A 10,000-nucleotide genomic window follows, 5' to 3' on the forward strand; every position below is an offset into this window, starting at 1 on the left:
AATGTGTTCTTTGGGTCATTGCTGTACACTTGGAATTCCCAATTCTGAAAAGTAGTAGTAGTAGTAGTAGTAGTAGTAGTAGTAGTAGTAGTAGTAGTAGTAGTAGTAGTAGTAGTAGTAGTAGTAGTAGAGGAGTTTGTAAAAGTAATTATAGCAGTTGTAGAGGTAATTAATAGTAGTCGTAGTTGTAGTTTTGGTGGCGGCCGTCTTTATAATAGTTAAAGGTGATGTCACATAATGACGATAATGATGATGATGATGCTGATGATGATGATGATGATGATGATGATGATGATGATGATGATGATGATGATGATGATGATGACGACGACGATAATGATGCTAGTTGTGGTGGTGGTGATGGTGCTGGTGCTGGTGAAACATACCATCCCTCCATACATGGATATCTCATGCTTCCATTGGCTTAGATCCAAAGAGTTGAAGTCATCCCTGAAGACAACAGCACCCCGGAGGCGACGAGGGGGAAGTCGGAGTTGGCCACGTGACACGGCGCCATCTTGGAAATTTTAATTTGCCAATTAATCAGTTAATTTAATCATGGCGAGATTAATTGATAGGAATTATAATACGACAGAAGGAGAATGGTGACTTTAAAGATAGATTGTTGGAAAGGATGGGGGGGGGTGAATCCTCTACCCTCCCTCTAATAGTGAGAAAGAAGTTTACGAGACAGCTCACTTGGCGCTTTTTTATGAGCTTTTGTATAGACCAAGAGCAATAATAGCCGCTAAATATGCTCAAAGCGCTTTACCATGGATCCCAAACCAATAGCAACACTTTACAGTTAGGACAAGACACGATGCCTGTTAGGCGCTCAACTATTTTCCCACAGAAACAACACTGTTTCCGGCCAGCTGCCATTTTATACTTGAGTGCGGAAAGAGAATTCTAGTAAAAAGATTTTTCCAAGGACTAAACGCTGCTCCGCCAAGAAAGAGATTCGAACTTCGGACCTACCAGTCCGAAGATGAGTTACATACTACACAGATCTCAAACAAACAGCATCTCCAATAAGGAGTTTCAAACTGCGTGACTATCGCGCTCTTGTATTGTGTGACCCATCGTCTCAAAACGTATTATGTCGGGATGTACCAGATGCTAAAAAGTCAATTTCAAGCTAAACAGGTCAATATTTTGAATTGTTGGTATTCAGCGCACTAAATTATAACATTCATTCTCATCTATAAAACATATAAACTCAACGCAAGTCAGAGATTTCTGGCTATAAATTCAATTTTCAGCATCTTTATCATCCCGATATAATACCGTTTTGAGGCGAGTGGTCACTATTGTCACTGCTAAAGGGGGTTGGGAAAATATTATGAATATCTAATAAGCTCCAAACAAAGCAATAGAAAAAATACGAGATTAATAAAACAGTCTAGCACATCTGGGAAGTAATCAGAAGGTATGGGGTTCGTGTTTAAACGTATGTGTTTAGTGTTTAGACTAAAATACCTATTTATATTTATCTTAATGCGTCCATCCGGAGTGTTCATTAGCTTATAGACATTATGCGCTTGGCGAAGACGCTCATAACATTGCCATCCGGAAGTATAACGAGCCAACACACAAACTGTGTTTAACCATGAACGTTTATAGATAGTTCGAAGATGACGTCACTCAGGTCTTTGTTATTGTTTTTTGCCATCCGCGTTTGTGAGTGATGCTCACTGAACTGTATTAACCTTACTATAAACGTTCATGGATACACACAGTTTTGTGTGTTGGTCCGCTATACTTCCGGATGGCAATGTTATGAGCTTCTTAGCCAAGCGCATACTATCTAAAGGTAGATTAATACAGTTCAGTGAGCATTACTCATAAACGCGGATGGCAAAAAAACAATAACAAAGACCTGAGTGACGTCATCTTCGAACTATCTATAGATGGAACGAAGATGACTTCACTGAGGCCTTTATTTTGTTTTTTGGCATCCACGTTAATGAGTAATTCTCACTAAACTGTATTAACCAAACTATAAACGTTCAAGATTACACATAGTTTTGTGTGTTGGTCCGTTATATTTACGGATGGCAATGTTGTGAGCTTCTTATCCAATCGCATACTATCTATAGCCTGACACTTGTAATTTTATTTTGACGTTGTACACCGCCTCGTATATTTATTGGTTGAATTATAGAACACAACTAACGAATCCTTTTGTTTTGGTGGCCACTGTCTTGTATTTTGAAGCAATTTTTGGTCAATGTCAGGCCATGAGAGTTTACGCTTTGCCATCGTAAACATATAGCCTGACACTAGAACCGTAGCCATCGTTAACTTATAGATAGAATGCGCTTGGCCAAGGAGTTCACAACATTGCCATCCGGAAGAATAACGGACCAACACACAAACTCTGTGTAACCATGAACTTTTATAGTCTGGTTAATACAGTTTAGTGAGAACAACTCACAAACGCGGATGGCAAAAACAATAACAAAGGCCTGAGTGACGTCATCTGCATACTATCTATAGCCTGACACTGACCAAAAAATGACGTCAAAATGCCAGTCTTTGGCCACAAAAGTAAACAAATCGTGAGTTGTATTCAACAGTTCAACCAATGGGACCACTTGTTTCCTTGGCCATTACTAACGACAACTCACTAGTCTGTGCAAAAACCAAATAATGACGTCAAAATGCCAGTCCTTTTGGCTTTCAGTGTCAGCCTATAACATAACGATGGCTACGCTAGAACCCACTAGGACTTACAGTGTGACGTCGTATTTTAGGTTTGTGCAGCGTCTAGTGGGTTGTCGTTAGTAATTCTCAATGTCATAAGTGAGTCCAAGGGTTGACTTATTGACTACAACTCACGATTTGTTTTCTTTTATGGCCAAACACTTGTCTTTTGACGTCATTGTTTTAGTCAGTCTATAGATAATTCGAAGATGACGTCACTCAGGTCTTTGTTATTGTTTTTTGCCATCCGCGTTATGAGTGATGCTCACTGAACTGTATTAACCTGACTATAAACGATCATGGTAACACACCGTTTTGTGTGTGGGTCCGTTATACTTCCGGATGGCAATGTTATGAGCTTCTTAGCCAAGCGCATACTATCTATATCATGTCAAACTCTTCACAGTGAAAGTCTGCATTATACAAGAGAGATAGATAGAGAGAGAGAGAGAGAGAGAGAGAGAGAGAGAGAGAGAGAGAGAGAGCTGTTGGTTTTGAGACACTAAAATTTAACTATCGCAGAACGACACTTACCCAGACGTAGAATGGATCTGTCAGTAGTGACCACTCTCCCGTTGTGACCGTAGATTTCAGCATAAGCTTGGATAGAGTCAGCGCCATCCACTCTAGCATTGTCACTCATGTACTGCCATCCGTCTCCTGTGTAGGGGAAATTTTTAAAATTGGGAGCGGTCATGTGTGTAATATTGCCCAAATGAATACTTATTTATTTGTTTTTAAGGGTTTTACGGCACTTGCAACACATTAAGGTCATATCAGCGCCAGTAAAAGGAAGAAAATTGGATAGTAAAAAGTTCTAGAATTACAATTAAAGCACCCAAGAAAAGGTAAGACAAAGGGGAATTGGTTAAAATAAGAAACAGGTGTAGATTCCAAGAGCACACATTCAAAGTATTTAGTTTGAGATCACTAAAAGTCTCATCCAGACATAAGCACATGTACCCACAAAGAGGAATACACTCAAATGTTTTACAAATCATATATAATATAAATAAACATAATACAGTGCATAACAGAGAGATGAGTTACAAGGGGAAAATATCATCTCCCAAAACTAACTAAACATTTGACTGTTTCCCTCTAGCCAAGGCATCTGGCCAGGACCAGGACAAAACCAAGTAATCTCATTCCAAGACAAAGACAGAAAGCATGTTGGAAAACAGATATAGGGGGATAGAAGACGCAGTAAGTACCTCCCTGCCATGGGAGGTCAAGAACCCCACCCAGCAAATGAATACTTAATGTGGCCTTCTGTCCCTAGGTGGACATAGGCCATCAACGAAGGTCCTCTCCTTTTTTCTTTGTCCTGTGCCATCACTTCCAAACCTCTCCATGTCTGTCCAGAACGCAGAGTGTCTGCGTCTACATCTCTTCTTCATGTGTTCTTTGGTCGACCCGTTTTTATAAGTTGATAAAATTTATCGCTTAACCCAAAGAACCATTTACCACTAATTTAATTATGGCGCATGCTCTGGTATAAGATAAAAATCTGAAACGATGAGTCTGAAACAGTGCTAGGCAATGCGGTAATAGAAAGCATAAGAAGAGAAAAGCATCTAAAAAAAACCAGCATGCCTCGATTTTCAAGATCCTATAACTTGTGGATAAGACATGCCAAATATTTATCTGCTGGTTTCTGAATTGTAAATGACATAACAATGCTTTTATTATTTTTAATTTTTGGCTGAAGAAGGGTTTTGAGCCCGAAACGTTTCGTGTTTGTTTGTTTTTTTTCTTTTTTTTTCGAAGTTGTACTGTTCATCTTTTATCATTATTTTATGCATCCCATAGCTTCTAGCAGCTCAGTGTCATGTTGAAAGACTGATTATGTGGTTTTTGCATCCCACAGCTTCTAGCAACTCAGTGTCACTTTGGAAGAAATCCGTGGTTTTGACAGAATATGAAACAACAACCCAAATTTTCTTGGGAGAGAGAAAGATGTGGGGGAGGGGGGGGGGGGGGGGGAGAACTGTAGAAAGTTGTTTGTTAGACAGGACGTGACTTCTTACTAAACGTGATGTGATGTGCCATGGGCTGCGAAACATGGAAAATGCACGAAGCAGATGAAAGAAGAGTAGACACGTTCCAAAACAGACGTCTCAGAAGAATATAAAGAATAAGATGACAAAAACATATATATATATATATATATATATATATATATATATATATATATATATATATATATATATATATATATATATATATATAACAACAAATAAAGTGATGAAATTGGCAGGAAAGAAGAAGGGCCACTGCAATGGTAAAGAAGAAGAGGTGGAACAGGATTGGAGATGGCAGGAAAGGAAAATCGATTTGATTGTGGTATAACGATGGGATGGATGGACACCATGAGGAAAGAGGAGAAGGGACCCCCCAAAAACAACATGGCGGAGAACGAAATGATGTTGGCACGTACTTCTGGCATCGAGAAAGAACTAAGGCAAGGGACCGGAGCAAAAGGTGGGAAACTGTTCAGACCTTATTCACCTCCAAACACTGAAAGCTTCAGTAATATGCACATTGACATATGAAGCCGCTAGGATAATAATGAGAAAAAGATTAGAGAGGCAGTCGAGACATTCCAATCGAATGATCAGAAAGCGAGATGCTTTGGGTATATAAATGTTAGAGATAAGAAATCATTAGATATAATGATTATGAAAAATTCGTACCCCTGTTTGTAGAATTTGATATCATCATAATCCTTATCAATGAAAGAAAATCCATGTCTTTTTGAGGTTCTCACTTAATCAAGCCAAAAGAAATATAGACGGATTTAACTAGTTAAACTGCCGTACTCTGGAAAACACGTATTTAAAAATTTGGCCGAAAAACTCGTCCTTCAATAAATATAGACCGATTCAAATGACCCTCGTCTTGGCAAAACCCCTCAAATCTGGAACTTCGCAAAGTCCCTGGTTTGAGAGTTTTTGCAAAGTTGAGGATGATTTAAATCGATAGATATTTGATGGACGAGTTTTCTGGCCAAATATTATTTAAATACGTGTTCATTCGGGATACGGATGATAGATTAATGAATAAAAAGATGATCAACGGAGGTCGTTTGGCGTGCACAATTAAAGGTAATAAATTCTTCTTTCAGTCAAGATAGTAGTGATGCCAAAGTGGTATCCATGCTAAAAGGGTTAGTTCAAAAAAGCCCCTAAGTGCCAAAAAGTTGTTTTGGAGAAAAATTCGAAAATCCATTTTTTGGGGTCATTACTCACAAAGCTGCAAAACCTTGGATTCATTGTAATAGGCTTCAACAGTCGTGACGTCACTTCCCTCGTAATGACGCATGGTAACTTAGTAACTGGCTCTAAACTATCGGAACAATGGCGGACGCCCTTATGAAAAATTTCTCCGACGAGCATAAAAGCGTATCCAGAGGGAAAAAACTTTTAAAATCTGATCATGTTTTGACTTTTACATATTCTAATCACGACATATGAAAAGTTCTAGCCAGCATGAAGAATAAAAAGTACCGATTTTCTTTGTTTAGAACCACGATGGCCGCCATTGCTGGGCGACGTGACATCAGACTATTGAATCCAATTGTTGAAGTATTTTGTGCAAAGACATAATATACCCGATAGTTTTATTTTTAAAATGCAGTTTATTTTCACTTGCTTTAAATATGGGTGGTGGCACTTAGGGGCTTTTTTTAACTAACCTCTTATAAATAATTGATTATTTCCTGTTCTTATTTACCACGCTCTTACTTACACGATGCAAAATTGCGCGATATTACTTCAATGAAGTCCCAGGTTTGAGAATAATATTTTTCCAAGATGAGGGTCATTTTAATCGATGATACTTTAGTTTTTCTTATGTTTCTTTTTCAGAGTGCGGCAGAATCTATGCGGCTATGTGGTCTAGTAGTATGACACTCGCTTTCGGATCGAAAGGTCCTGAGTTCGAGCCTCGCTCGGCGCATAGTTGAGTCCTTGGAAAAGACTCTTTACTCACATTCTCTCACCGTACTTAGGTGTAAAATGAGTACCTGGCCGTTAACAGCGTTGTCTCTGTCGGAAAGAAATCTAATATCGCCTAATGGGCGTCATGTCTCGTTCTACATGTTAAATGTTGCTGTTGGACAGGGACCCCTTGTAAAGCGCTTTGAGCACATTAAGTGGATATTGCGCTATATAGAAGCTCATCTTTTTTTTAAATGTCAGACGTATGAGGATGATAGTGACAAGGTTTGTGTCAAATATTATTGTCTCCAGATCTGCAGACCTACCTACTAACACGAAAATTTCTAAATATTACGAAGTTGTAATAATAATAATAATAATAATAATAATAATAATAATAATAATAATAATAATAATAATAATAATAATAATTAGATATTTATTGTTCATAAATATGGCAATTTGTCATTTAGTTACACTTGTTATAACATTATATGATAACTATAACATCGAACAGATATTTCACTCCTACTTATCCTCTCCCTCACACACACACACACACTCTCTCTCTCTCTCTCTCTCTCTCTCTCTCTCTCTCTCTCTCTCTCTCTCTCTCTCTATCTATCTATCTCTATCTCTATCTATCTATCTATCTATCTATCTATCTCTTCCTCTCTTTCCTTTTGGTTCTAATCGGAAAACTTTATAAAGCTCATTAAGTCACTTGAAAACGATGTTCTAGCAGTTCCAGAGCTATCATCTGATGGAGTTACTAGTTAAAAGCATTATTTTGACGTATTAAGGACAAATTGGAAAATTTAAAGGTGGTATGATATCAACTGTGTAATTACCCCTGAAAACTACGATTTTTTTTTACAATTTCAAGTTGGCAGGTCTGAATCTGTCGTTCATTGGCAAAAAGTTTTTTTTTATTTATCTTGGCCAGAAAATTTTTCCGTCATTTGTTGATTGGTTTAGGATAATGCCAGACTGGTTGAAAAATTCCAAACCTAAGACGTGTGTGAAGGTTACTTGGCAGGTTACTTCAATCTTTATTTTGATAATAAATTTGGATTACCCTAAAATAGTTTTAAAGTCTTAAACCTGGGACTTCTTCTTTTTAATTTGACTGATTGGACGACATCGCATCATCATCATCATCATCATCATCATCATCATCATCATCATCATCATCATCATGGCTTTATCCCTCCTGGACGTGGCCTCCGGAACTGCCAAACGAAACAAGCTTCTGTCCTGTGCCATCCTTCCACATTCAATCACTGGCTTATTCATCCATTCGCTGATGTCTTGTGACCATCTTCTTATTGGTCTCCCTCTCCCTCTTTTACCCTTCACAATGCCCTCTAGACAAAGAAAGGGTGTCATGTCCCTAGATGTGTCCAAAAAGTTTTAGTTTCTGTACCATCTTGATGAGATATGGCTCCCCAATGCCCAGGGACTCTTTCACATTTTCATTGGTTTCCATTGCTGTCCAGGGAATGCGAAGAATTTTCCTGTAGCATTTCATTTCAAATGCATTAATGTTATTCTCATCTTTTTGTTTGTTTTGTTTTGTTTTGTTTTGTTTTTTTTTTGTTTTTTATTTGTTTTGTTTTTTTTATTTGTTTTGTTTTTGTTTTTTGTTGGTTTTTTTTTTGTGATCGTCCATGATTCACTTCCATATAATAAATGAAGGAAAACATTTTCTGGCCAAAATAAGAATTACTGAGTTTTGCCAGTTTCTGGGCAACTTGTTAAGTTTTGATTTGTTTTGCTTTTTGTTTTTGAAAATTATTGATAGAGGGGATAATCGTGTACATAATGTTATAGAAAAATTCGTAGAAATCAACAAAGCCAACAGTTCAAACATGACGAAGTGTGAAGCCCGACACCTTTCCATCGATTGGCTTGTACGTTATCTCGTAGATCAGTCGTTCATTATTTGACATTAATGGATTATTTGATTGATGGTGTAAACCAATAAAGATCCAATTAAATCGTATCGGGTAACAGATTTATACAACAATGAGATGTTCAACGAGCGTCTTTTTTTGTACAAAATTGAATGTACGTATGATTTGCATTGTACATTAGTACGGCACCTATAAGGTGCTATGCTACATCAGCATAAAAGTGTCACGGTCACAGGGAATTCACATATTGGAGGGACCAAGCACGTCTGTTCCTGACTAGAGTCACAATTTCGTCAATTGGTATAGAATCCAGCCCATGTAGTAGAGTGCCTGTTGGTCTAGTTGTCGAGCTCTTCAAGTCGGCACTAAAAGTTCGACGCAGGAGGCGGTCTGCGTCCATGCGTAAGATATGCCCCGCAAAGCGGAGCCTGCGTCTGATCACTGTTATCATGTCGAATTCGGGACGTTTTGCTGTTTCTCTGTAGTCTTCTCCCGTAATGATGGAAAGGCATCGACTGTTGAAGCCATTTACAGTTTTGGTTACACCCTCTGTAAGTCGCCAAGCCTCGCAACCATGTGTGAAGACAGAGCAGACACTAGAGGCATACGACTTGATTTTCTTTCCGCGGGACAGACGGTGATCGGACCACATATGGGATAGAGAGTTGAATGTTGTTTGTGCTATTGACATTCTGTATTCAGCATCAGCCCTCTCGTCATCATCGCCCTGGATACGACTACCAAGGTATTCAAAGGAGTAGACACTGTCCAATTGTGCACCCTCGATAGTCACACGTGTGACAAAATTGAAGATCATATATTATTCATCTTAAAGTCAAGATGGTTGTGGTGCTAAAGTTATGTCACTTAAATCAAATGCTTCTATCCCTTCTTAAAAGTACAATTGCCGAGTTCCTATGTTCACAAATTAGAAACATGTACAGGGTATTGTTTTTTATTATTACTACCCGATAAAGAATTGAAATAGCTTTAAAATTAGAAATGATAGAAAAATCTAATTTTTTGCACAGTTTTTCATTACTATTCAAGTGTTTTATGGAGAAATTTTCAGGAAGATGCTATAAGCCGTTACAATACAGTCGCGCATTTTTTTTTTAATTAATTTTTTTTTGTAAAAAGGGAGTTTACTCTAGCGATTTTTTGATGCAAAAATTGGAAGAAAAATAAGAACTTGAATAGTGGTGGAAAACTATTCAAAAAAGCTGGATGTTTCTATCATTTCTAGTTTTTAAAGCTATTTCAGCTCCTTATCGGGTAGAAATATAAAACAACACCCTGTACATCTACTATAAAAGGCAGAGATCGAGAGAAAAATTAATGTTCAATGTGTATCCTGTATTTTATATAAATAGTGGAGAATCCGCAAAATTTTCTAAGAAATAAAAGCTATTGTATTACGAACAGATACTCGTCTAT

General features: G+C 37.8%; 1 protein-coding gene across 3 annotated transcripts in view; it reads right to left on the bottom strand.

The window, feature by feature from the left end:
• LOC144973646 (beta-1,3-glucan-binding protein-like) overlaps positions 1-10,000 on the bottom strand; it is a 29,197-nt gene that overhangs the window by 10,224 nt on the left and 8,973 nt on the right. The window contains exons 1-5 of one of the 3 annotated variants that reach the window (XM_078916358.1): positions 5,735-5,753; positions 5,403-5,475; positions 3,241-3,366; positions 387-517; positions 1-44 (exon numbers count right to left, since the gene is read on the bottom strand). The exon at positions 1-44 is cut by the window's left edge and continues 31 nt beyond it. In XM_078916358.1, the coding sequence (XP_078772484.1) occupies positions 1-44; positions 387-517; positions 3,241-3,366; positions 5,403-5,457 (356 nt within the window). In that variant the 5' untranslated portion in view covers positions 5,458-5,475; positions 5,735-5,753. Of the gene's footprint in view, positions 45-386; positions 518-3,240; positions 3,367-5,402; positions 5,597-5,734; positions 5,754-10,000 lie in introns of those variants that run through there. The other 2 variants (XM_078916357.1, XM_078916356.1) reach the window with 2 other exon arrangements.

The sequence above is a fragment of the Berghia stephanieae genome, chromosome 5 (genome assembly GCF_034508935.2).
Source record: "Berghia stephanieae isolate SIO BIC M18660-M18661 chromosome 5, UCSD_Bste_1.3, whole genome shotgun sequence".
In the NCBI taxonomy this organism is placed as follows: domain Eukaryota; kingdom Metazoa; phylum Mollusca; class Gastropoda; order Nudibranchia; family Aeolidiidae; genus Berghia; species Berghia stephanieae.